Source organism: Portunus trituberculatus, chromosome 27 (assembly GCF_017591435.1).
Source record: "Portunus trituberculatus isolate SZX2019 chromosome 27, ASM1759143v1, whole genome shotgun sequence".
In the NCBI taxonomy this organism is placed as follows: domain Eukaryota; kingdom Metazoa; phylum Arthropoda; class Malacostraca; order Decapoda; family Portunidae; genus Portunus; species Portunus trituberculatus.
In genome coordinates this window covers 3,929,309-3,956,874 of record NC_059281.1, presented here as the reverse complement: position 1 = coordinate 3,956,874, position 27,566 = coordinate 3,929,309, and the positions used below count along the sequence as shown (strand labels likewise).

The 27,566-nt window shown below is 40.5% G+C and overlaps 1 protein-coding gene across 2 annotated transcripts in view; it reads left to right on the top strand.

Moving 5' to 3' along the window:
- LOC123509674 (glycine--tRNA ligase-like) overlaps positions 1–27,566 on the top strand; it is a 41,850-nt gene that overhangs the window by 1,174 nt on the left and 13,110 nt on the right. The window contains exons 2-13 of one of the 2 annotated variants that reach the window (XM_045264142.1): positions 1,771–1,857; positions 2,153–2,276; positions 2,661–2,836; positions 7,449–7,589; positions 7,734–7,848; positions 8,186–8,292; positions 8,446–8,571; positions 9,323–9,415; positions 10,714–10,980; positions 12,323–12,557; positions 12,972–13,155; positions 13,276–13,434. In XM_045264142.1, the coding sequence (XP_045120077.1) occupies positions 1,771–1,857; positions 2,153–2,276; positions 2,661–2,836; positions 7,449–7,589; positions 7,734–7,848; positions 8,186–8,292; positions 8,446–8,571; positions 9,323–9,415; positions 10,714–10,980; positions 12,323–12,557; positions 12,972–13,155; positions 13,276–13,434 (1,814 nt within the window). The remainder of the gene's footprint in view (positions 1–1,770; positions 1,858–2,152; positions 2,277–2,660; positions 2,837–7,448; positions 7,590–7,733; positions 7,849–8,185; positions 8,293–8,445; positions 8,572–9,322; positions 9,416–10,713; positions 10,981–12,322; positions 12,558–12,971; positions 13,156–13,275; positions 13,435–27,566) is intronic. The other variant, XM_045264143.1, reaches the window with a different exon arrangement.

Sequence of the window (27,566 nt, the reverse complement as noted above, 5' to 3'; positions counted from 1 at the left end):
CTGTCTCTAAAGCTGAACTCTTCTCTCAAACTTTTGCTCACAACTCCACATTGGATGATTCTGGGCTTGTCCCTTCCTCTCCTCCTCCCTCTGACTATTTCATGTCTACAATTAAAATTCTTCAACCCTCAGAAGGCTTATGGTCCTGATCGGGTACCTCCTATTGTTCTCAAAAAACTGTGCTTCCGTGCTTGCACCTTGCCTGGCCAAACTCTTTCTCAACTTTGTCTATCTACTTCTACCTTTCTTTCCTGCTGGAAGTTTGCCTACATTCAGCCTGTTCCTAAAAAGGGTGACCGTTCCAATCCCTCAAACTACCGTCCTATAGCTTTAATCTCTTGCTTGTCTAAAGTTTTTAATCTATCCTGAATAGGAAGATTCTCAAACATCTGTCACTTCACAATCTTCTGTCTGATCGCCAGTATGGCTTCCATCAAGGTCACTCTACTGGTGATCTTCTGGCTTTCCTTACTGAGTCTTGGTCATCCTCTTTTAGAGATTTCGGTGAAACTTTTGCTGTAGCGTTAGACATATCAAAAGCTTTTGATAGAGTCTGGCATAAAGCTTTGATTTCAAAACTGCCCTCTTACAGCTTCTATCCTTCTCTCTGCAACTTTATCTCAAGTTTCCTTTCCGACCGTTCTATTTCTGCTGTGGTAGATGGCCACTGTTCTCCTAAATCTATTAATAGTGGTGTTCCTCAGGGTTCTGTCCTGTCACCCACTCTCTTTCTATTATTCATTAATGACCTTAACCAAACTTCTTGCCCTATCCACTCCTACGCTGATGATACCACCCTACATCTTTCCACGTTCTTTCAGAGATGATCAACCCTTCAGGAAGTCAACAGATCATACAGGGACACCACAGAACGCCTGACTTCCGATCTTTCTAAGATTTCCGATTGGGGCAGAGAAAATCTAGTAGTTTTCAATGCCTCAAAAACTCAATTCCTCCATCTATCAACTCGACACAACCTTCCAGACAACTATCCTCTCTTCTTCAATGACACTCAACTGTCTCCCTCTTCCACAATGAATATCCTCGGTCTGTCCTTTGCTCATAATCTTAACTGGAAACTTCACATCTCATCTCTTGCTAAAACAGCTTCTATGTTCTGAGGCGTCTCTGCCAGTTTTTCTCACCCCTCCAACTGCTTACTCTGTACAAGGGCCTTATCCGCCCTTGTATGGAGTACTCTTCGCATGTTTGGGGGGTTCCAGTCACACAGTTTTACTAGATAGGGTGGAATCTAAAGCTTTTCGTCTCATCAACTCCCCTCCTCTGACTAACTGTCTTCAGCCTCTTTCTCACCGCCGAAATGTTGCATCTCTTTCTATCTTTTATCGCTATTTTCATGGTAACTGTTCTACTGATCTTGCTAACTGCATGCCTCCCCTCCTCCTGCGGCCTCGCTGCACAAGGCTTTCTTCTTCCTCTCATCCCTATTCTGTCCAACTCTCTAATGCAAGAGTTATCCAGTACTCTCAATCATTTATCCCTTTCACTGGTAAACTCTGGAACTCCCTCCCTGCATCTGTATTTCCGACTTCCTACAACTTGTCTTCTTTTAAGAGGGAGGTATCGAGGCATTTGCTCCCCAATTTTGGCTGACACTTTACCACTTTTTAGAGAGCCAGCACTCAAGTGGCCCCTTTTTTTTTTTTAATTTTTATTTATTTATTTATTTTTTTTTTTTTGCCCTTGGCTGGCTCTCTCCCCTACATAAAAAAAAAAAAAGTAAATGATAATTATAATTTTGATGTACAGGGTGATCTGGTCCGCAAACTAAAGGCTGAGGGAGCACCAGAAATGGACATCAAGAAGGAGGTTCAGGAGTTAAAAGCACGCAAAAAGGTATTTTCTTTCATTGTTCACATAAATTTTTCTTTAATATTTAGTGTATAACTTTTTCTTTTCTTTTAAAAGACTATGTAAAAGTAGAAAAAAACAACAGAATTGAATTTCAATCCCTTAAAGAAACTGGCTTTGTATTACTATCTTGTGTGGCAGATGGTCACTCTTGTAAAACCATCAGCACTCGTGTCTGCAGAGCTCTGTCCTGTCATCCACTTTATTATCCATAAATTGACCTAATTAAACTTCTTGCCTTATCTATTCCTATGTTTTCCTGACATTGTGTGCATTTTAGGAGCTGGAAGACATGATCTTGAAGCTGAGTCCTGCTGATACCTTTGACCGTGCCAAGATGAACGACCTGATCAAGCGGCGCTTCTTTTATGACAACTCTTTTGCCATTTATGGAGGCATTACAGGTGAGGCTCATTGATATCATGTATTTATGGGGTGGAAAGAAACCTGGAGGGTATTTGTGTCTTTTGTCTGTAGGTAAATTAACCACATTCCACATCGCTGAAATGTATTTAGTATATGGATATTGTGAGAGAGCTTGACAATCATAAGAAGTTCTGTGTATGTTTTTGTAGTTTGCTCAGCATTCTATTCATGCTGTTGATGGTGTCATTTTATTGGCAATTTACTCACCCTCATCAGTGTTAATACCTATTTATTAATGGAGCACACAGGTATTCTGAATGTCCTGATTTGATTCATCCATAATAAGGGATTTACCAGACAGAAGCATCAGGCATAATGATTTAGAATGTGGCTATATGGCATAACAAATTCCTTTTATGCAGGTCAATATGACTACGGTCCAATGGGATGTGACTTGGTGGACAACCTCCTATCTGAATGGCACAAACATTTTGTAATCCAGGAACGCATGCTGAAGGTTAATTGCTCTATCCTAACGCCTGAGCCTGTCTTAAAGGCCTCCGGTCATGTCGACAAGTTTGCAGACTACATGGTTAAGGTGAGTGGCTTGTGGAATCAGTTACCTGATGTTGCACCGACCGTGATGCAAAAGTTTACATTACTAAAGAATTTTCAGTGCATTGAATGTGAGAGTGGAGTGAATGAGGTGGTTGTGGTGAGTGAAAGGAGAGAGAAGGGGGTAGAGGAGAGGAGGAGGAGGGTTGTGCCTAGCACACCTTAGGTGTGTGTGGTGGGTGACTCTCAGGTTAGGTACTTAGATAGCACTTTCTGTGTGAAAGACAGGGATAGGAGGACGAACTTGTGTATGCCTGGTGCAGATGTGAAGGCAGTGAGTGAAGAGGTGCAGAAGAGAGTTGGGGGGATGGAGAGGGAGGGTGTAGTAGTTTTGTACGTAGGTGGGAACGATGTCAGAGCAGGTGGGTCAGAGGAGTTAGTGGCAAGATTTCGGGAAATGTTAGGCAAGATAAGGGAGAGTGGTAGGAGGTGTGTAGTGTCAGGAATCTTGCCTCGTGTGTATGTTAGCAGGGAATGGTTGTCTAGAGCCATTGGTGTGAATGATCGGGTAAAAGGGATGTGTAAGGATGTGGGTGTCAGCTTTGTGGATGTATGGGATAGGTTCTATGGGCGAAGGATTTGTATGCTAGGGATGGTGTGCATCTGAGTAGGAAGGGTGTGGATGTGCTGAGTGGATGTCTGGAGGGGAGTTGGGATGGAGTGTAGGGGTGAGGTAGCAAATGCATTCCAGAAGAAAGATGTTAGACATAAATTAGATAGGATAAACAGAGATAGTGAAAAGATTAGGAAAGATTTCCAGGTGCAAATAGGAGAGAATAAGATTAGGATTCCAAATAAGGAGACAGCATCTAGGAAGGTAGCAGGACTTAAATGTTTTTATGTAAATGCCAGGAGTCTTAGGAACAAGAAGGACGAGTTATCTAGTTATATAGTTGAGGAGGACTTAGATGTTGTATGTGTCACAGAGGCATGGGTAAATGAGGAAAAGTTTAGGAAAATAGGAAAGAATATGAAGTAGATGGATACATTATGTATTTACACCAGAGAATTGGTAGGATAGGTGGAGGAGTAGTTATTTATGTAAAAAATCCTTCATTTCCAGTCAGGTTAATGGTATTAAGGTAGATAACAGAGTAGAGTCCTTATGGCTGGATGTTAGAGTAAACAAAAGTAAGGTTATTAGAGTAGGAGCTTTTATAGACCACCTAACCAGTCAGCAGATGTAGACAACCTTATGGTAGATGAGATAAATAGGGGTGTACTAGTCAGACAATTATCTTAGGGATTTTAATCTTAAGTCAGTAAACTGGGAGAGGATGGTAGGAGATGCTAGTGAAAATAAGTTTATGGAAAGTTTTCAGGATAACTATTTAGTGCAGATGGTAGATAAACCTACTAGGGGAGGAAGGTTTTAGACATAGTACTAACAAATATTGAGCATTGTTTAAAGGAAGTTGAGGTAGGAGAGACTTTAGCAAACAGTGACCATCATATAATTAGATTTATCATTAATTCCAGTAGGGATAATATAGTGAATAAGACTAGAGTCCCAAACTATCAGAAAGGCAATTATGGTAGGTTACGTCAGTTATTAGGAGAGGTAAACTGGGAAGATAGTTTTGGAAATAAAACTGCACAGGAGATGTGGGATATTTTTAAGGTTGTAGTAAAGGGTATAGTGATGCAGTGTATCCCTTACAAAGATATAAGGCAGAGAAACAGGAAGCCATTATGGTGGACTCATGAGATAGGTAGCCAGATCAGAGAGAAGAAGAGGGCATATAGAGAGTTGCAGAAAAGTGGGAAGATGTAGATTTGATTAGGTACAGACAGGTCAGGGATGATTTGAGTAAGGTTATAAAAAAAGTAAAAGGCAGGCAGAGATAAAACTAGCTAGAGCTGGGAGTAAAGATCCCAAAAATTATATAGTTATTACAAGGTCAGTGATAAAAGAAATAAGGATAGGATTGGACCACTCAGAAAAGATGGTGTAGTAGTGGATCAAAATGAAGACATAGTAGAATTATTGAATGAACAATTTTCTTCAGTATTTACTAGGAAAGAATAGGAAATCCTGTTACAAACAGTGCGACGAGTAGTTTAAGAGCTTTAGAAAATATTGATATAAAACCGGGAATTATTAGGAAATTTATTCTTGAACTAGACGATAGGAAAGCTAGTGGTCCTGATGAGCTACATGCCAGAGTACTTAGGGAGGGTGTAGACAGTATTTCTGAAGCACTTAAGTTAATCTTTGAAAGATCACTTAGGTTTGCTGAGATACCTCAGGACTGGAAGTTAGCTAATGTTACACCAATATTTAAAAAAGGTAGGAAGGATGATGCGAATAATTATAGACCGATCAGTTTAACTAGTATAGTATGTAAGATACTAGAGAAATCATTAAGGGTAGTATTTGGGAGCATCAATGATTTGGACTAAAAGAAGGCTTGTCCGAATGGCAAATGTCCGCAATGGAAAATGTCCGGGTCTATTGGGACTTTACCCTATACAGGTTGAAGCTTTAACGATATTTTAGAATGTGTTTAGCAAAATTTGGTGGGAACATAGTGTTGTCTTTAACGGCATTTGGCACCTGCACCAGCTGTACCAGGAAGTTGGAAAATAAATCAGGCGTTTTTGTTCAGAAAACAAATCTGAGGAGAAGAAAGAGCTTTGCACCAGATGTGGAAGACAAGAGAAGAAAAATAAAAGAAAGGCAGGATCAGGAAGAATAGAAGTAACAGGAGGCGAGGCAAAGGCAAAACCTCCGAGACATCATCATCATCATCATCATCATCATTCACCACGTAACAACATGCCAATGCCGGACACATCTGTACTGTTTTTTTATTAGCATTTACCTTAGTAGATATATTGATGGTAGATATCTGATCCTGTGGTCTAGTGGCGGCTTCAGTATGTAAGATACTAGAGAAAATCATTAAGGGTAGTATTTGGGAGCATTTAAATGAGAATAGATTAATTAGAGATTATAGATTAATTAGAGATACCCAACATGGCTTTAGATCAGGGAGGTCCTGTCTTACAAATTTGCTCGATATCTTAGAATATATTACCAAGGAGTTAGATGATGGAAATAGCATAGATGTTATATATCTAGATTTTAGCAAGGCGTTTGATAAGGTACCGCATAGGAGGCTAGTGTACAAATTGAGACTACATGGGATAGGGGGTAGGTTAGTTGATTGGATTAGTGAATGGCTTTCTGATAGGAAACAGAGAGTAGTATTAAATGGGGCAATGTCTGAGTGGAAGGAAGTGGTTAGTGGGTACCCCAAGGATCAGTGCTAGGACCTCTTCTTTTCTTGGTGTACATTAACGATTTAGATATAGGAATTAGTAGCAAAGTATCAAAGTTTGCAGATGATACTAAGATAGCATGTGCAGTACAGGGTGAAAAGGACAATTACAGAATACAACGAGACCTGGACAGGCTGATAGCATGGGCAGACAGGTGGCAGATGGAGTTTAATTCTAAAAGTGTCAGGTTATGCATTTAGGTAAAGACAACACAAACTTTAGCTATGAGATGGAGGGATGTTGGCTAGAGGCAGTAGAGGAGGAAAGGATTTAGGAGTAGTGATAGACAGGACTATGAAATTTTCAAAGCAATGTTTAGAAGCAAGAAATAGGGCAAATAGGATCCTGGGTTTTATAAATAGAAATGTTAGTTATAAAAGTAAGGAAGTGGTGCGTAGCTTATATAATTCCTATGTTAGGCCCCATTTAGAGTATTGCATACAGGCCTGGTCACCCCATTATAGGCAGGATATCAACATGTTAGAAGCAGTTCAGAGAAGAGCAACTAGGATGATACCAGCATTAAAGTGCCTGGAGTATAGAGATAGATTAAAGGAATTAAACATGTTTTCATTTGAGAGGAGATGTATAAGAGGGATATGATAGAGTTATTTAAAATGTTCTCAGATACAAACTACATAGATGTGAGATCTTTCTTTACCTTAGAGGAGGAAGTAGGACTAGAAATCATGGCAGGAAGATTAGAAAGCAAGGCTGCAGGTTAGATACAAGAAAATATTTCTTTAGTCATAGGGTGGTAGACTTCTGGAATACATTGCCAGAGAGGGTTGTAAATAGCACTAGTTTGACAATGTTTAAAAACAGATTAGATAAGCACTTAAATTTATTAGATTTATAATTGTGTATAGCGCTGCATGATAGTTTTTATAAGAAATTTACTATAGTTAAACAAGACATGATCCCCATGTATGGGGATCACAGATTGTAGAGGAATTCGCTGCAGGACTTAGCCCTGTTAATGGGCCAAATATTTAGAATTAGTATATAATGTATTGTGTAGTACTTGTAAGTGTATCTTTAAGTACTGATGACGAGGTCGCTGTGCGACTGATACAGGATAACCTAGATGGGCCCTGGTGGCCCTTTATTATCCTATTATTTATGTTATGTTATGTTGTATATCATGAGGAAAAGCCACCTACTTTAATGTATGGATGAGCCTGTGTTTTGAGCTTAGACTGGTTGTTAGTCAAAAAATTACTTTTAAGAAAATTGAGATAACATATGAATTGATATTATGTATATGTATATTGGTATAAAGTCACACTGAATCTTCATCATACTTCCAGGATGTTAAAACTGGGGAGTGTTTCCGGCTTGATCACCTGATAAAGCAGCACTTTGAGAAGGTGATGGCAGACAAGAAGACATCTGCTGAAGAGAAGGAAGCATTATCCCTCACGCTGGCTCGCCTTGATGGGATGACCATGGTTTGTTATGTAAAATGATAATAAAAAGGCAATGTAGTTTAAAACAGGAGCACTTGATCTCTATCTGAGCAAACATATGATTAGATTTTATATGATTCTCACTTGAAAACCATAGAAATCAATGCAAGATACTTTGTAATGCAGGAGGAGATGAATGACTTGATGAGGAAGCATGACATGAAATCTCCATTGACGGGCAACAACCTCACAGACGCTACAGAATTTAATCTCATGTTTCCGATCTCCATTGGTCCCTCAGGTGTGTATAGGTGTGCCTAGTTGTGACCAGTAGAATTTTAAGTAGCAAGTTGCTGGATGAGGTAGGATATTTTAAGTGTTTTGCTTTGTATGTTACTATGGATGGGAAAATACAAGTATGATTTTAGAATGAAAAATGTGAGTGATAAATGAAAGTTTTTAGATAAAGATCTTGAATTGTTATAAAAGTAATGTTGCCAATATCACTATATATGACCAAAATACACAATATGAAAGCTGATGAGAAGAGATTCAATGTAATGAAAATGTGGTGATGAGTAGAATTAACTAAAGATACATATGCTGTTTCATTCATTGCTTTGTTTTTGTTGTTGCAGGTAATTTAAAAGGTTTCCTGAGACCTGAAACTGCCCAAGGCATCTTTGTCAACTTCAAGAGGCTGCTAGAGTACAACCAAGGCAAGCTGCCATTTGCCTGTGCCCAGGTGCGAGTAGCCAGTTGTTCTCCACAGAAAGATAAAAGGCAACATAAGTGACGTTGCAGAATTAACTAAACTGAATTTCAAGAAAGGAATTCAAAGTGAGGCAGAAATACAGTAGTGACACCATCACTAATTCCCACACCTCTATTGTTGCAGGTGGGCAATGCTTACCGCAATGAAATCTCACCACGCTCTGGGCTACTGAGGGTGCGGGAATTCACTATGGCTGAAATTGAGCACTTCTGTGATCCTGATGACAAGAGCCATCCAAAGTTTGCTCAGGTGTGTGCATTTATTTTTTTAGGAACATTTCTTAGTTTTGATAATAATATAATTGCTTCGGGAAGATATAGTCATTGGAAACCAAGTAATAGTGTTATTTTTGCAGTATTTGATTGCCTTTCATCTTATTTATTTTATTTATTTTTTTTTATTCTGTTGTGGTCTCTAGTGCCTTTAGGCATACTTGAAGAGTATATGTGGGAAGTGCTGTTCAGCTTCTGCCCATTAGTGATGAAGGCAATTTTATTAATAGTGGTACCCATATTAGGGCCCATATCACCACCTAAGTGAATCTTTGGTGTAACCACCTAAAACCTGGTTATCATGGTGACATGTAGGTAACTTTAAACCACTTGACAAATGGCATAGCTTCAAAGGGGTATGTAGTGGGATCCGAACCTACGCGTGGACGTCTGCCCGATCCTACGCTCACCACCTTATCCACTACACCACCACCCTGTACAGAAATAGTGTACAGATACTAGGCCTCATTTAGGTTTTTATTCTGAAATAAGTGTTTTCCATTTTTTGAGGGTCGACACAAATATTATTGTTGTTTTCATATTGATATATTAAAACATGCTTAGATGAATCTTGCATGCCTTGTTCCAAAATATTACTGTTGAATTGTTAGCATGATGAGAAGAAAGGTTTATGGTAAAGAAGTGGTCGGGTGATGATGGTGATACTTTTTATTGTTGTATGAAGTGAAGTCTTTGATACAGTGGTGAAGCAACTGTGTACTTTTCAGGTGGCAAACACAGAAATGGTACTGTATTCAGGCTGTGCTCAGATGGATGGAGAGTCAGCCAAACGAATGACCATAGGGGAAGCTGTACATGGGGTGAGTGTATGGCTAACCCAGAGCCTCTAAAACTTAAATATGGCAAGCTTTCTTCCTTTGGGTGTGTGAATGAAATTTTATTGTAAACTGAAAGCTTCCTTAAGGCAGTGTAACATTGTATATGTCTTAGTGTGGCAATACAGCACTCTTAGTAAAATTAATTGTGTAAAGGAATAGGAATAACATGAGAGGTTTAAAGTAAGGTTTATGGAACAAGGGAATTAGAATTTGTATGTTGGTGATAGATGATGTGAGTTGAGCCAGTTATTTTGTGTGATCTGGGAGAAGCTAACTTGGATGAGTGTGTCATTGAAGAAAACTTAGAAAAATGTTTCAGAACAAAGTGAAGAGATGAATGAAAATTTTATTTTTATTTTATTTTGTTTTATTCATATGCCAATAGAGTTTTGAACAGTGATTTACTGCAACAAGTGACAAAGGTTTCAATACTTGCTGTGTAATTTTGGGACAGGAGGGTCCATGGAGACAGAGTAAGTCACAGGTTTTGATCACTCAGAGTGAATAAAGAAGTGTTAATCTGTGAGGATGGTAAGAGAATCTTTGATAAAATTATCATTGTGGCTGCTTTGTATGGCTGTTTGGCATCAATTAAATGCAAGGTCAAGGAAAAGCATAGATGTCCTACAAATGGAGCGTCAGTGAATTTTTATATTGTGCGATGGTATCATGGAGTGAAAAAATGTGGAAATATTGCATTGTACTTCATTCAGACTTAATTCTTCCTTTGAGATTGACTTTGTCAATAATTGTCTAAGTAACTTCATGAATACTGAGTGATGTTATAACTCCCAGGAACTAGTGACAAGATGTGTGTCAGATTGCTTCAGTTTGTCTGATTGAACACACGTTTGTCTCTATACTGTGAGTTCACCTGTTTCATAACTACTTTTTAGAAGGATTATTGCAAAAGGTGATAATCTGATAAATTTTTGCCATTATATTTTAAGTAATGGCCATTAAGAAATTATTGAACCATGTGGCTTAGAAGAATTGTTGCAATATCACAGGGCCAGCCCTTAGGTAAAAAGAGATTTATGTGCCTCAAAAGGCTTGCACCTTCAAACACCATCATCTTACCTTTGATCACCATCCTCAGATTTCCTAATACTTTCCCTCCTTATAGTGCCTTTTTTCTCCCTCTTGATATCTATTTTTGCATCAAGGTATTTAGAGGTCAAGAGTCTGAGATTCAAATCCCTCTGCCATGAGGTGGGGGCGCAACAGAGCAGTGCCAGTTTTGCAGGTCCTCAGATGAGATTTCTTGATTCTGTTGATAGTCTGGGTTGAGCTCCTTGGGGCTGCTCTCCACCACAGCAGAGGTTGGTGCCCTGGATCGCTACCTGAAGGAGCGGAGCTACATCCTGGACCACAGCCCCTCCCAGGCGGATTTGGTGGTCTGGGAAGCCCTGAGGCAGCCCCCTCCCTCTGACTTGTTCCATGCCTCGCGCTGGTACCGACACTTGTCCAGCTTTAGTGAAAAAGAAAGGCTGGGTCTCCCTGGGAAAAAGCTGATGCTGGAGGAGCTGACAGGCGGGAGACAAAAGGTGCATTAACAAACTTGCTAGCTCCTTTTGTTTTGTGTTGTGTGGTAATTGGAGGGATGAGGATGGGCAGGAAGGGAACTAAGGAAGGATTTTCAAGACACCACAACTGTTACTTTAAAGTGTGGCACAAACAGCTTCTTCATGTCTGAATTTTCTTTAGGAATCACTATTTGTACCTGCATAAATAGAATTACACCTGCTTACTCACTTGCAAACCGATTTAGTGTACATGAATATAAATGGATTTTTTATGGTAGTGGATGCAAGTTTCAGGATGCTGCAGAGGCAAAGTCAGTGACCTTTACAGAGCATTGTTGTCACCCTGACTGCTGACTGAATGTCACTTTCTCTACCAATGGACCATTGTTGTTGCTTTGAGTGTTGTTATATTTGATGTTGTCCAAGGTAGTCATCCTGAGCAAAGTAGCTCTGAGATTGTGATCATTAGTGCAATCCTTGTTGCTGAAATTTTGTGATGATTTTGATAGCTCACTGAACTGCAGGTGTCTACCTTGTCCAGCATTATCGTGTTAACTGTTTCACTAATGTTTCCTTATGGGAAGCTTAATGGCACCATGACACCATTCATCATGCAACATTTATAGTTGTTCTCGGGCATTCATGTAGGCTTTCATTTCATGCCTGCTATCTTGAGTTCCTCTGACTGTGATTCTTGCTTCTAGTAGCTTTTCTTGCACGTCTTTATTTACTTGCATTGCAGTGTCACTCATTGATTGTAATACTTGATGAGTATTTCTTCATGCATGAATCTTTTTGTAATTATACACATATGAATATGGACATTATACTAGTTGAGAAGGGGTGAGCCAGTTCTGTAGGACCATTAATATGGGGAACCTGAGTAACCTGTGGAGTTGACTCTTACAATCATTGGGGATTAATTCTTCCTCCCTCAGAGGTTTAGGGATTAAGATGTGAGAAAATTCTTTTGAATTTAATTTTGTGCGTTAGAGTGAATGTCGATTTGTCTTGACTGACCTAGTATGTATCTTGAGTTTCCTTTCATTGGGGAGGCTGACTTAATACATGCATTGATAATGATGGAGAGGGTTGTAATTCTTGCTGTTAAGGGTTACATACATGAGGCTTTACCCACATGAGAGAGAGAGAGAGCGTAATAATAGATACCTAGGGGCTGGTATTTAGTAATTTTTTATTTAGTTCCCTTTTTTTTTTTTTTTTTGTTATTATTATTATTATTATTATTATTATTATTATTATTATTATCATTTGTGTGTGTGTGTTTTGGGAGTGGATGACAGGCAAATGGCAATGATGATGAGTGTAGCAACCAACAATGTTCATTATTTTGATGTTACAGGGCTTGGTGGCCAATGAGACTCTTGGGTATTACATGGCACGCATCCAGCAGTACCTCCTCAGGATTGGCATTAACCCCAAGAAACTGAGGTTCCGTCAGCACCTGAGTAATGAGATGGCCCATTATGCCTGTGATTGCTGGGATGCTGAGTGTCTCACCTCTTATGGCTGGATAGAGTGTGTAGGCTGTGCTGATCGCAGTGCTTATGATCTCCAGCAGCACACCAAGGGGTCAGGTGGGTATTGTGCCTGCTGGCAGGGTTCATTCTTGAAATTTAGATTGATAATTTTTTTTTTTTTTTTTTTTTTTTTTTTTGCCTACCTATCATGTAAACACACATGAAGGCTTCTGAGGCCTCTTCCCCTAGTTTGCAATGGGACCTTTCGTATGAGGCCACTGCAGGTAACTGCTGCTGATGGTAGAACATGGTTACTTATCTTTTGCAGTTATTATGATGGTTTACATTGTGATAACTGGTGGCTGTCACCAGTGATGCTGTGTGAAATGGATCTTGGTCTTAAAATGAATGAATGAAGTCAGGAGAGACTTTTTATATGCATGGAGAGTAGTGGGTGCCTGATGGTTTCTTGTAGCTTTCCTTATTGCCTGCCTTGTGTTCTAGTGGATAATGACTCCATTTTCAATTCAGGTGTCAAAATGTGTGTGGAGAGGCCTCTGAAGGAAGCAGTGATGGTGGACAGCCTGGCACCACAACCAGACAAGGGCATGATTGGCAAGACCTTCAAAAAGGATGCCAAGGCTGTACAAGAGGCTTTAGCTGCTCTCACCATAGACCAGGCTGAGCAGATGGACAAGGCTCTCACTGAACAAGGGTGACTGCTGTTGAAACTTGTAGTTTACTCAGCCTTGTGGTTACTTGAGTGGTATTCAGCACGTCAAAAGGTCAAGGAAATTCAGAAATGACTGTCTTTAACTCTATCTTCAACTTGCAGGGAATATGAGCTGAGTGGCTTCAAAATAACACGAGCGATGATTCCGAGCTTCAAGAGAGAGCAGAAGAAAGTCTTTGTGGAGGAAATTGTCCCAAGTGTGATTGAGCCATCCTTCGGTGTTGGCCGAGTATTCTACTCTCTGCTGGAACATTCCTTCAGGTCAGAGCTTCACATCATCCCACTGTAGTTGACTATCTTTTTGTGTATATTATTGGTTGTACATAATTCTTGCCACCTCTCTCTCTCTCTCTCTCTCTCTCTCTCTCTCTCTCTCTCTCTCTCTCTCTCTCTCTCTCTCTCTCTCTCTCTCTCTCTCTCTCTCTCTCTCTCTCTCTCTCTCTCTCTCTCTCTCTCTCTCTCTCTCTCTCTCTCTCTCTCTCTCTCTCTCACACACACACACACACACACACACACACACACACACACACAAGATAAGGGAAATATGACATATTCTTAGAGAAATATAATGGAGTAAAAAAATATGTACCTTTTTATAGAGTTAAGAAAAAATGCACGCTTGGTACAATGCTAGATGCATAGAAGCTAAAAAGGCAAAAGATAAAGCTTGAAAGAAACTCATAAAACAGAGAAATGACAATAACAGATGGCAGTATATAGATGTGAGAAATGAATATATTAGAGTTCGGAGAGAGGAAGAAAGAAACTTTGAGAAAGGTGTGGTGAATAAAAGCAGAGATGAACCCAAACTTTTCTACAAGTTTATAAATGGCAAAACAAAGAACAAGGAAACAATAGAAAAAATAATTAAAGGAGGGAAGACATACCAAACAGAGAAGGAAATGTGTGAAATAATGAATGAGAGCTTCAAAACGGTGTTCATTGCAGAAGATTTCACAGAACTTAGTAGGACATTGCATTGCGAAAGATTACAGGAAATCACAGTGTATAAGGAGGATGTTGGAAGATTATTGGATAAGTTGGATGTCAGAAAAGCAATGGGGCCAGATGGTGTATCAGGCTGGGAGTTAAATGAATGTAAAGAGCAACTACTGAATGCAATTTGGGAAATAATTACAAGTTCAATAAATGAAGGGAATGTTCCACTAGAATGGAAGAGAGCCAACGTAATACCGATATTTAAAGGAAGAAAGACAACTGAACCACTAAACTACAGACCAGTGTCACTTACAAGTGTTTTGGGGAAGTTTTGTGAAATAATTATCAAAGAAAAATTGGTTAAATATATAGAAGAGGAACAAGTCATATTGGTCAGGACAGGGCAGTCATGTGTATCAAACTTATCAAGCTTCTACTTGTGAGTTATTGCAGGACTGGAAAATAGAGACAGGTGGGTGGACACAGTATACTTGGACATAAGAAAGGCTTTTGATAAAGTCCCTCATGGAAGACTGCTTTGGAAACTAACTGGAGAACATAGGAGGACTACAAGGAACTGCTAAACTGGACAAGAGATTATTTGAAGGATAGGGAGATGAGAACTGTGATGAGAGATACATACTCATCATGGGGTAAAGTAACAGTGGAGTGCCACAAGGTTCAGTATTAGCCCCCATTATGTTTCACATTTATGTAAATGACATTTACATTGGGGTAAACAGTTATATTAATTTATTTGCTGATGATGCAAAGCTGCTAAGAGTGATCAAAACCAGGGAGGACTGTCTGCTGTTACAGGAAGATATAAACAAAATCTATGCATGGAGTAAGATGTGGAAATTGGAGTTTAATGCCAAGAAATGTCACGTAATGGAACTAAGAAAGAGCAAAAGAAGACTGGTATGGAATTATTTGATGGGAAAGGAACAAATAATGAAGACTAAAGAGGAAAACAATCTTCGAGTGATTATACAGGAAAATCTGAGCACTGAAAAACACTTAAGTAAGATATTTGGATTATTATATAAAATGTTGACTAATATAAGAGTGGCATTTCAATACATGGACAAAGATATGATGAAAAAATCATCACAATCATGATATGTCCAAAGCTGGAATATGCAGCAGTGGTGTGGTTTCTGAGCTCTAAAAAGGATATAAGAAGATTAGAAAGGATACAGAAGATTGCTACAAAGATGATGCTGAAACTAAAGGACCTAACATATGCAGAACAACTGAAGGAAGTGGGACTACTAACCTTACAAGATAAAAAAGAATGAGGACACCTAATAACAATGTACAAGATAGTCAATGGCATTGAAAAGATAGACAAGGAAAACCTGGTGTTGGTGACAGGAGAAGATAGAAGGACAAGAGGACATGTGAAAACGATCAGGATGAGGCAGCGTGTGAAGGATATTAGAAAATACAATTTTCCACACAGAATGGCGGAGAAGTGAAATGCATTGAATAATGAAGTTGTTACAACACATAACGTGCATAACTTTAAGGAAAAATTAGATAAATAGAGACATGGAGACAGGACACTGAGCCCTGCTTGAACCCTGTACAATACAACTAGGTAAATACACACACACACACACACACACACGGTCCGGTAGCTCAGTGGTTAGAGCACTGGCTTCACAAGCCAGATGACTGGGGTTCGATTCCCCGGCTGGGTGGAGATATTTGGGTGTGTCTCCTTTCACGTGTAGCCCCTGTTCACCTAGCAGTGAGTAGGTACGGGATGTAAATCGAGGAGTTGTGACCTTGTTGTCCCGGTGTGTGGTGTGTGCCTGGTCTCAGACCTATCCCAAGATCGGAAATAATGAGCTCTGAGCTCGTTCCGTAGGGTAACGTCTGGCTGTCTCGTCAGAGACTGCAGCAGATCAAACAGTGAACACACACACACACACACACACACACACACACACACACACACACACACACACACACACACACACACACACACACACACACACACACACACACACACACACACAGGAAGAAAGGGAAAAAGAAAGAGAACTGAGAATTGAAGCTAAGGAAAAACAAGAGAAGGACAGAGAACGAGAAGAATTTTCTACTGGAGAGTGCTAGACATGAGGCTTAGGAAATGGTATATTTGGGAAGGGGTGGGAAAGCAATAAGAGACATGTACACAAACATAGATGGATTTATATCAAGAAGATTGGAAGTAAGAGTTTATATATTGGAAAAAAGGACTGGACATGGTATATATAACAGAAATAGAGTTAAGTGAAGATGTCCAAGTGAACTTTAAAGACCAGGGATATAATGTTTGGAGGAGAGACAGAAGGGGAAAAGCAGGAGGAGGAGTATTGATAATGACTAGAGAGAATATATACGTGGAGGAGGTACAGTTGGAGATGGACTGGCAGAGGTTTTAAGCATAACAATTAGAACCAGTGGGAGGGAAAAAAAGGTAGTATCATAGTAGCATATGTGCCACTGAAGACTTATACTTGTACATGAGGGTTTAATGTACATAAAAAAATGGAAATGGAAGTGCTAAATAGCCTGGACAACATGTTAAGGAAGGACAGAAGAGTGCTACTTGTGGGGTATCTAAATTGCAAACATGTTAATTGGGAAGAGATGGATGTAACAGTTATGCTGGACCAATGGGTGAAGGACTATGCAAGGTATAGAGGATTAGAACCCAATGGGAAAAGTGATCATGTGATTATAGAAATTTGAATAGAGGATCAGAGAATTTTGAAATGTAATAAGGGAGCCAAACAATAAAAAGATATAATCATGTTAAGACAAATTTTGAAGGACTAGGAAGATACTTCGGTAGTATTGGATGGAAGGAAACCATGCAAGGCAAAACAGTCCAAGAGAAGTATGGAATATTTGTAGACAAGTACAGTATGTGCGGAAAGTCCTGATGTTGCCTGAAAAAAAAACATGTTGTTTACAGATTGCTGAGAAAATGATAGATAAACAAAAACATACATTGAACTAATTAGGACAGGTAGTCCTCGATTTATACGGTCGATGCGTTCTGGAAGGGATCATATAAAGTAAAAATTGTAGAAAGTAAGGAATGAATACCAACTTCCTAGACATTTTGTTAGTATAAAAGAGCAGACCTGAGCTTTGTACAGTACCCCCAGCCCCTTTCCATCAAGCAGCCATGTGATCCTCATGAGCGTGACTCCCAGCACATCCACTTCGTCCCTTGGTTGAACAGCCTCGCCCTCCAGGGCAAGGCTCAGGGGCGTCCTCGCACCACTACCACCACCACCACCACCACCACCACCACCACCACCACCACCACCACCACCACCATAACCACCACCACCATACCACCACCACCACCACCACCACCACCACCACCACCACCACCACCACCACCACCACCACTACTACTACTACTACTACTACTACTACTACTACTACCACCACCACCAGACTTTGAAGGATGTGTTCAAAATAAAAATAAATTTTTACTGTACGTATACATTTTGCATTAAACACATTTCTATTATGCTTATTAATGCTTTTATTAATAAACTTACAAAGACATAAAAATGACAATGAAAATGGGAAATGTTTAAACACAAAATTATTTTATTAGTACAGTAGCTACCTTCTTCCTCTATTTTGCTACTTCCTCCTCTGATGTGTCACCATTGTCGTTGTCTGTCTCCGATTCTGTTACTACTTGACTTGGTGTATGCAGTGTGAAGAAGCTTATTATCGATTGCTGTTTTTCTTTGAGAAGAACCTCATAGCTGATTCTCGGATCTTCATTGCGTTTAGTTTTATGCACCTTACCGTGGCTTCATTCATGCCCAATGCGGCCTGAATAACACTTATTTCGCTGGACTTTTTTTGCCCTGTCCAAGACTTCCAGCCTTTCCTCCAGTGTATGTGTCTTCCTTGCTCTCTTGGGCGTATCACCACCAGCTGGAGATGCAGAAGGGCCCTTGGTAGCCATGGTAAACACTGGGCACGAGAAAGTGAGATGTTGCCACAACCATGCGTAGGTGAACAATGAGCCTGCTTGGTGCGCGGCCAGGGTGAGAGGGATGCGGGTGGTGGGAAACAGCTGGCAGCTGGGAAATCGCCGCGTGAATTTAAACTTTCTTGTAACCATATAATTCTGAGGAATTTGTACAATGTGATGAATACCCCCTATTTTTGGACACTGTATAACTTTGAATTCGTATAAATCGAGAACTACCTGTATTTAGTTGCATTCCCTTTCATCTTTATGATATCTTGAAGGCATTTTGGGACACTGGATGTAAGGTTTTGCAGGTAAGTTTGTGGAAAATTGGCCCATAGTTGCTTGATTGCAGTCTCAAGTTTCCGCAGTGATTATGTGTCCATACCACATAGCTGTCTCTTCAAGTACACCCTTAAATTTTCTATAGGATTAATATCTGGGCGCTATTGCCAGGCCAATCACCAATGAAGGGAACCTCACAGTCAGTCAGCCACTGCTTAACAGATTTAGCAACATGTGCAGGAGCTGAATCCTGCTTAAACACTTTTGCTAGTGTGTTTTCAAAGAAAACACACAAGCAAAAGCTCTAGATAGTTGTGTTGGTTCACTTTAACATTAGCAGGAAGAATAACTAAATTACCAACACCATAGTATATAAAGCAGCCCCATACCATAAGTGATGCTGGGTGCTTCATGAACTTGGAGGTGTACTTAGGATCCAAGGGATCACTGCCTGGCTTGTGGTAGACTTGTGGTGACTGTGTCTCAGTAATAGTGAAAGCTGCCTTATCACTTTAGAGCACCATCTTCCATTGCTCCTCACTCCAGACTAGGTATTTCTTGTAAAATATTACTCTTCTCCTTTTGCAGTGCAGTTAACGGGTTTCTTACGGGCACGATAACATTTGTAGACCAAGTCATTGAATAGAATGTCCTGCACACTCCTCACAGATACATATTCCAGTAACTGTGGGTTTTTCTTTGATTTCCCATGCTGTCAGTCTTGGTTCTTTAGCAACCTGCATGGAGATTAGTGCACAGGTTTTTAAAGTGGTCTTATAAGGTCTACCAGACTTGGGAAGTGGAGCAAGTGCAGAAGGTTCCCTTGTTTCCTTGAAACGTTTTATCAAGCACTGCATTGTTCTCAGCTGAACACCTGTTTGAATGGAAATAAATAGGAGATCGTGACCAGCGTTGTATAAAGTAAATACCTCCTTCCATTTGTCCCTACTTCAGTTAATTTGGGCATGTTGAGAAGGTGGAAGGAAACAAAATAATAGTGCAATTATCTTACACCTGGCACATCAGATGTGCAATCCACTCCCTCTCTTAAGCAGCTGAATAGCTACTGAGGTGACTCAGAGGAACCCAAGCTTTTTTATAAGTACTACTTAAATGGAAAAATGACAAACAGAGAGACCATCACTAAGCTAATTAAGGAAAATAATAGATATGAAACACCAGAGGAAATGAGTGAACTTATGAATGAGAGCTTTAAATCAGTATTTAATGAAGAGGGAGACTTCATAGAACCAAACAACCAAGCAACACAAAAAGAATTAAGAAACATTGTGGTGCATAAGCAAAGAATCAGTAAACTGCTAGAAGGGGTGGACGTGAGAAAGGCAATGGGGCCAGATGGAGTGTCAGGATGGACACTGAGGGAATGTAGAGACCAATCTGGGATGTGATCAACAGCTCTCTGATGGAAGGGAAGGTAACAAGAGAGTGGAAAAGAGCAAATATAGTCCCAATATACAAAGGAGAAAAAAAAGCCAAGCTTTTAAGTTATAGACCAGTGTTACTGACTAGTGTTGTGGGAAAGATCAGTGAAATTGTAACTAAAGAAAAATGGTTAGATTATCTGGAGGAAAATGAAATAATAAATAACCCAATATGGTCTAAGAAATGGAAGATCATGTGTAATAAATTTACTAAGCTTAATTTACAAGAGTAATAGATGAAGTACAAGGGAGTGATGGATGGGTTGACACAGTGTATTTGGACATTAAAAAGGCCTTCAATAGATTACCACATAGAAGACTCCTATGGAACATAGAACACATCAGAGGAATAAAGGGAAATATCTTAGAATGGATGACAGAATACCTAACAGATAGGGAAATGAGGACAATGATAAGAGACACCCCATCAAGTTAGAGCAGAGTCACTATAGTAAAACTAAATTATACTGACCCGTAGGGTGAGACCAATAATCTGTGTAATGTTGCCATATCTTTTATTACTTTAGAGAAAACATGATAACTGTTCTTTATTCAGTTTGATGCATGACTGCTAAAAAAAAGGGGGGGATTACTAACGAAATACCGCGGTATTTCATTAGTAATTCACTATCACTTAATGCCACGTAGTCGAGGTTATCCTCATGGCATGAGCATATATGAATACTAAGATATGATATCCATTATAGCAGGCAATAGAGGAGTGGAAACATAAATTTAATATCATGGTGAAAGCAACACGCAAGCTAAAAGGGTCACAAGAAGAAGAAGTGGCTGAGTTGCCGCAAGTCTCCGCCTCGTCTGTGGCCGATCTCACCTCTGCTTTATTTTTTGGTATTCCATGTAAGATTTCACTTTATGCATTACAAAACAATCCTTTCTTGGGGGCAAGGTTTGTAAAAAGCTAATAGAAATGTTGTTTTGTGAACATAATGCATATATAAGACAGTAACACCACCTTGAGAGGTGGTGTTCCCAGCAACCTCAGAGCAACCTGATAGCAACCTCGTCACCGTCCCTCCAAGCGTTCATGGATGCCATTTCACGGCAAGAGGTTGCTCTGACGTTGATAAAGAATCTTGGATCCAGCTCCTGGTGCTGGTATTGGCTGCCTCTGTCTCACTCTCTCCCGCTCCGCAGTACGAAGAGGTTGACCTGTATTTCTTCTCCGCTTAACAACGTGTTTTCGCCGCTTAGCACATTACCCGCGTTAGTGCAATACGCTAGACTCTGCCTCACCATGGCGAACTTTGATCCGCTCCTGCACAAATTACAGAGGAGCTATCAGTGAGAGAATTTGTACGTAGCTCATCTAATTTCCAATGACTCATTTGACATCATAAAAGTAGTGGTACACCAGTGGCCCAATATGCTGTGAAACGTACATGTATATATAATTTTTTTTTTAACCCATGTGGTATGTTGGGGACTAGCCCAGAATGCATCCCCCCTATTTTCATTATTTCCTATGGGAAAATTACGTCCGCTTAACGAATTTTTGCTCTACGAACAGCTTTGACACCCCTATCCTGTTCGTTAAGTGGAGTATTGCTGTATATATATATATATATATATATATATATATATATATATATATATATATATATATATATATATATATATACACACACACACACACATATATATACAGTAAAACCTCGCTTGATGAACGTCTCTAAGGATGAACAATTCGCAAGACGACCAAAAAATTTGTCAATATATCAATCCAGGGGACGAACGCGGTTAAACGGCTCGCCAGCAGGCAAGCCATTTGTGTGATAGCCAACCCGGCTATCACAACAACAAAACAAAACATAAGCACAAAAGAAAATAGAAGCAGGAACATACGAAAAATATTACATAACATAATCTCCGTGCCACCCCGATTTTCTCCTGTTTTTCCTGGGCATGGTGATGTTACCGGCGCGCTCTACTGTAGCTTCCTCGGCGTTATCCTTGCTGCTCTGGTGGCTCTCAGCGTTGCTGTCATCATCATCCTGGCCATGTCCAGGTACTGCAGATTGTGGCACATCTATTGCAGCTGTTTCTTCGCTCGCCTGGGAAGGAACACCGCCCTACTGCCCGCTCCTAACACACTGAGCATCACCTTCGAGGATCAAAGGAACTTCCTGGCCACATGCCTGTAACTTCCCTTCTCGGAAGTCCAAACTTGCTCCCACACGCTTGAGGAAGTCAATCCCCAGCAGGCAAGGGTCTTCCAAGGCAGAGACGAAGACTGGCAATCTTTCCATGTTTCCCACGCCGATGTTCACTATAATGGGGCCCCACATAGTGGCACTGACTTGTGATGCTACACAGCTGTTGTGTAGCTCTGACACGCTGCGCACATCCAAAGTCCTCTCTCATGACTGTCTTCTCGTATCTTGTCTGTCTTCCTCCTTATCCTCCTCTCCTCCATTCCATCATGCCATCAACGAATTATGGTCGTGAGCTGAGGTTTTACTGTAATATATATATATATATATATATATATATATATATATATATATATATATATATATATATAAATAAATAAATAAATATATAAATAAATAAATATAGGTGTCCCCTGGAGACCTATTCCAGTATTTCTTGCCAGTGCTGTACTTCTTTGTGAGAAATAAAAGTTGACTTTTAATAACTAATCACCTGGCTACTCTCCTTTTCAATAAGCCATTCTTTGATTTCTATTTTCTTCCAAGCTGAGTTGGTATTTTTTCAAGCTACATTGAGTGGTAGGCAGCATTGACAGAGTTAGGAGGAATGTTAGGCAGCAACTGTGTCCTAAACCATTCTTTAAATCCTAGTGATATCATTTGGTTATGGTAATCACCATTGTTGTTTGCTTGGATTACAAGTTGAGCATTTTCAACAAATCCATGTGTAGTTCCTGCATGGAGGATGATGAGGCGGCTCCCTTTCCCTGTAGGAACTTTTACTCGTGTGGCTTTGCTGGCTGTGGTATATCAACCCAACACTTTGGTATGGTGTAGTTCTGGTTGACCCAAGTCTCATTGAGGTAAACAAAGCTTTTACAGAATTTCTTAAGTTGCTGCATCTGTTGTAAAAAATGTGCTCCTGCAGCTTACACATCCCTTCTGTTCATCAGAAATTTTTTTACCATCAACTCTCTTGTATTGGAAATCAACTTCTCTGCTGACTGTATGTAAGGATTCCAGGCATCCTTTGAAATCTATTTTTTCTTTTAATTCCTCCTTTATTTTCTGCAGCATAGGTACTTCTCTCCTTGTGTAGAATTCTAAAATTGTTTTTCTTAGAACACTCTTTTCAATGTCATTGAAGTTTATCATTGCAGAGTTTTATTTTTATTTATTTATTTATTTATTTATTTATTTATTTTTTTTTTTTCTCCCAGAGAAGTAGACAGGCTGATAGGATTGTGGTGTCATGTTGCATATCCTGTTTGCACTGGAACAAATCCTCTTCACCCTGGCTTCAGATATACCAGCTGCATTTGCTGTTATCTTCCTCGCTTACTTTGTAGGTAAAAGTGGTCCTCAATTTGCTTTTTCTTTTAAGAAGTATCTATTAATTCTGTAGATGAATTTCTTGGTTCGGCTGTACAACATGCAGTTAAACAGGGAAGCGTCAGTGTGTCCTTCCATCGTGGCGATCAGATGGAAGTGAGTTGATTTGCACCTGCATGGTGACCTGACCCCACCCCCTTCCTCCAGGGAAAAATCCAGTCTTGGGTCAAGTGGCAACATCGCCTGACCTGATATACCACATTGTCATACATGTACATGAAATACCTTCATTTGATTGGATATATAACACTCATTTATATCACCTGCATTTTAATGAAATACAGTAATACTCCGCTTAACGAACAGGATAGGGGGTGTCAAAGCTGTTCATAGAGCGGAAATTCGTTAAGCGGACGTAATTTTCCCATAGGAAATAATGGAAATAGGGGGATGCGTTCTGGGCTGGTCTCCAACATACCATATATATATATATATATATATATATATATATATATATATATATATATATATATATATATATATATATATATATATATATATATATTTCTTTTAGCTTTTTACAAACCTTGCCACGGAGTCCAGGTTATCCTCATGTCATGAGTGTATATGAATACTAAGATATGATATCCATTATAGCAGGCAATAGAGGAGTGGAAACAAATTTAATATTACTAATGAAATAAATTCACTATCACTCACTGCCACGCAGTCAAGGTTATCCTCATGGCATGAGCGTATATGAATACTAAGATATGATATCCATTATAACAGGCAATAGAGGAGTGGAAACAAATTTAATATCATGGTGAAAGACAACACGCCAAGGTAAAAAGGTCACAAGAAGAAGAAGCGGCCAAGTCAACGGAGTCTCCGCCGTCTGTGGCCGATCTCATCATCTCTGCTTTATTTTTTGGTATTCCATGTAAGATTTCACTTTATGCATTACAAAACAATCCTTTCTTGGGGACAAGGTTTGTAAAAAGCTAATAGAAATGTTGTTTTGTGAACATAATGCATATATAAGACAGTAACACCATCTCCAGAGGTGGTGTTCCCAGCAACCTCAGAGCAACCTTGTCATAGTCCCTCCAAGCGTTCATGGAAGCCATTTCGCGGCAGGAGGTTGCTCTGAGGTTGTTAAAGAATCTTGGATCCAGCTCCAGGAGCGCTAGAAATGGGTGGAGAGCCAGACAATCACAGTGAAGCTGCCGCGTTCAGTCCCTCACCCGGCAAATTCAAACCCAGAAAATTCGCTAAAACGGATGTGGTTGTACGTTATGCTGACTTTTTGGTCTAACTTTATATGGTACGTTAAACCAGAAATTCGTTAGACGAACGTTCGTTAAGCGAAGTATTACTGTACAGGCAACTCCCGCTCAACGAACGTTCATACAACAAAATTTCGCTACAACAAATGTTTCCTTTTACTACCATCTGCACATATAACGAACACCAAACTTGCTTTAACAAAATTTTATCCAGGTAATTTTTTCCTAGTTTGAAAGCCCCGCCGTATCACGCAAGCCGACAGGCTTTTGAGTACACCAGCGCCTATCATGGACAAAACGCATACCACTCACTCCCCTCCCCTTCCCCGCTCTTAGTTCAAAACAAAAACAGGGTCCAGCACCAGCTCATCATCTCACGCTCAACATGCCACCAAAACGCCCTGCAACCAGTCCTGCAATGTCGCCTAGCGTTGCTAAGACCAGGAAGTCTCTTACTCTCAAAGTGAAGCTGGATATTATTCACAGACACGAGAGAGGCGAGAAAACTAATAGCATTGCTCTCCACCATCTTGACTCCATCTACTGTCTCTACTATTTTCAGGTCAGCAGACTCTATTAAGAAGGCTAGTGAGATCGTATCTTCCTTGCAAGCTAAAAGAACCACCTGAACTCGTGACTCTGCAATGGATAAAATGCAAAACCTTTGTGGAAATGCACATAAGTTTTGTATGCAGTACAATGATGTACATTTTATTTACATTCCACAGATTGCCAGCTAGCGCATTTCCCGCTCCACACTCTCCCTCCCTTCATAAATTTAAGATCATTAACATTATAAAGTTACATACATACATTAGTGTACATTATGATGACTTTGTCAAATTAAGCTGCTTAAATGTTTAACTTCATAATTCTTATTTTCATTAAACCTTTTACTATACTATGATGCACTCTCACTTTGTTTACTCTCAATGGAAGTTCAAGTCAGGGGTCAAACTTGTTATAATTGGTTTGCTTAACGAAAATTTGTACAACAAATGGTTTTTAAGGGATGTAACCCATTCGTTAAGTGGGGCTTGCCTGTAGTCAGAATATTCTTAGAACACCTTTTGTTGATAATGTGATGGGTGGATTCTATCCACCCATAGCTCAGTCCCATTCTGTTTCTGCTGTCTTTGCCTCCCTTTCTGTCCTTTTTTGGGCAGCCAGGGTTTTTATCCTTAGGGATACCAGTGTCCCTGGGTGGGGCCTGCAACCCCTCCCTGTATAAAGGTTCACAGCCACTACCAGAGTTAAAGGTAGAGGTCGGGGTCGAGGCTCTAGGTGCGGGCGAGCCTTTTGCCACAATCCCGATCTGGTTCTGCTGAAGGTTCCGACCATGGAAGGGGAAAGCTCTCAAGATCCCTGTGTCTTGAGAGGGACAGAAGGATCCCCTGGCCCTATTTTTAACTTTGGGGGTGCTGGTGAGGCTGCAGACATGGCGCCTACCCATCGGACCATTCCTGGGGTAAACCTTCGGAGGGATCTACGTGTAAGCTCCTGGAACACCCTGAGCTTCTTTGAGGATCACCGACTGCCTCATCTATCGGATGAGCTCAGTAGGCTGAGGGTGGATATAGTGGGACTCTCTGAGACAAGGAGGCCTGGAAGTGGCAAGACCAGTAGCCAAGGTTTTACTTACTATTGGTGCAGCACGAGCAATGGTCACCATGTCAAGGAGGTAGCCATAGGCATCTCCAGCAGACTGCAGCTGTATATTGTAAAGGTTACTCCAGTTTATGAGCGTATAATGCTATCACGGCTGAAGCACAGTCTAGGCTTTATGTCTGTTGTTGCAGTATACGCTCCTACTGAGGTGTGTGAAACAGAAGAGAAGGAGACGTTCTATGCCAAACTCGACTCTGTACTGGACCAGTGTCCCTGTTGTGATCCACTTATTGTCATGGGCGAGTTTTAATGCTGTCACTGGCACTGAGATAGCTGGCTATGAGTTTTGTGTTGGTCCCCATGTCTCTGGTACCAGGAACAACAACAGCTCTTTTCTTCTGAATCTTGCAAGATCCAGAAGGTTCTTGGTATCAGAGATCAGCGCTGCACCGCTGGACTTGGTATAGCAATGTCAGAGGGGCAGCGAAGGAGATCGACCATTTCCTTGTTTGTGCTCGTTGGAGGATCCTTCAGAACTGCAGGGTTTTTCAGAGTGCTGAGTTCTTTGTGACTGATCACAGGCTTGTTGTTGCCACACTCAAGCTGCATGTCAAGTCCAGAAAGCCTCCAAGATGTGACCACACTGTATTTCATCTTGAGAAACTGAAGGACTTGACGTGTACCAAGGAGTATGCAGTGAGTGACAGTTTCCAGTTGGTTTGCAGTGCTCGACACCATCGAGGACCTGGTAGAGCTATAGGATATCTTCAAACGTGAGACTCTTGAGGCTGCCAAGGAATGCGTTTGGGAGTGCCCAAGGTCATGGAGTGGCTTTGCCTCAGTAGAGATGCTGGACAGTAGTGAGGAGAGGCGCTGCCAGACTTGCTGGGAATCGTGACCAGTACAGGGCTCTGTCACGTAGGACTAGAGCTCTCCTGAGGAGCGACAAGGAGAGGTATGTCAGGGGTCTCGCTGAGGTTGTAGAGTGTCATTTAAATGCTAATGACCTCCAACCTGCCTATCAAGCCCTGTAGAAACTCTGCTCCAAGTTTACATCTCAGGCGAGCACTATTCGAACAGCGGATGGATGCCTCGTATCAGATGCAGATGGGCAGATGGCTCGTTGGGCTGAGTACTTTGAGCAGCTGTTCACGGTGGATCCTCCAAGTAGACAGCTCCAAACTGCAAGGTTACAGATGCTGGATACTAATCCACCCATTAACAAAACTGCACCCTCCATTGATGATGTCAAAGAGGCTGTGGCAAAGTTGAGGGGTGGAAAGGCAGCTGGCATCTGTAACATCAGTGCGGAGCTGTTCAA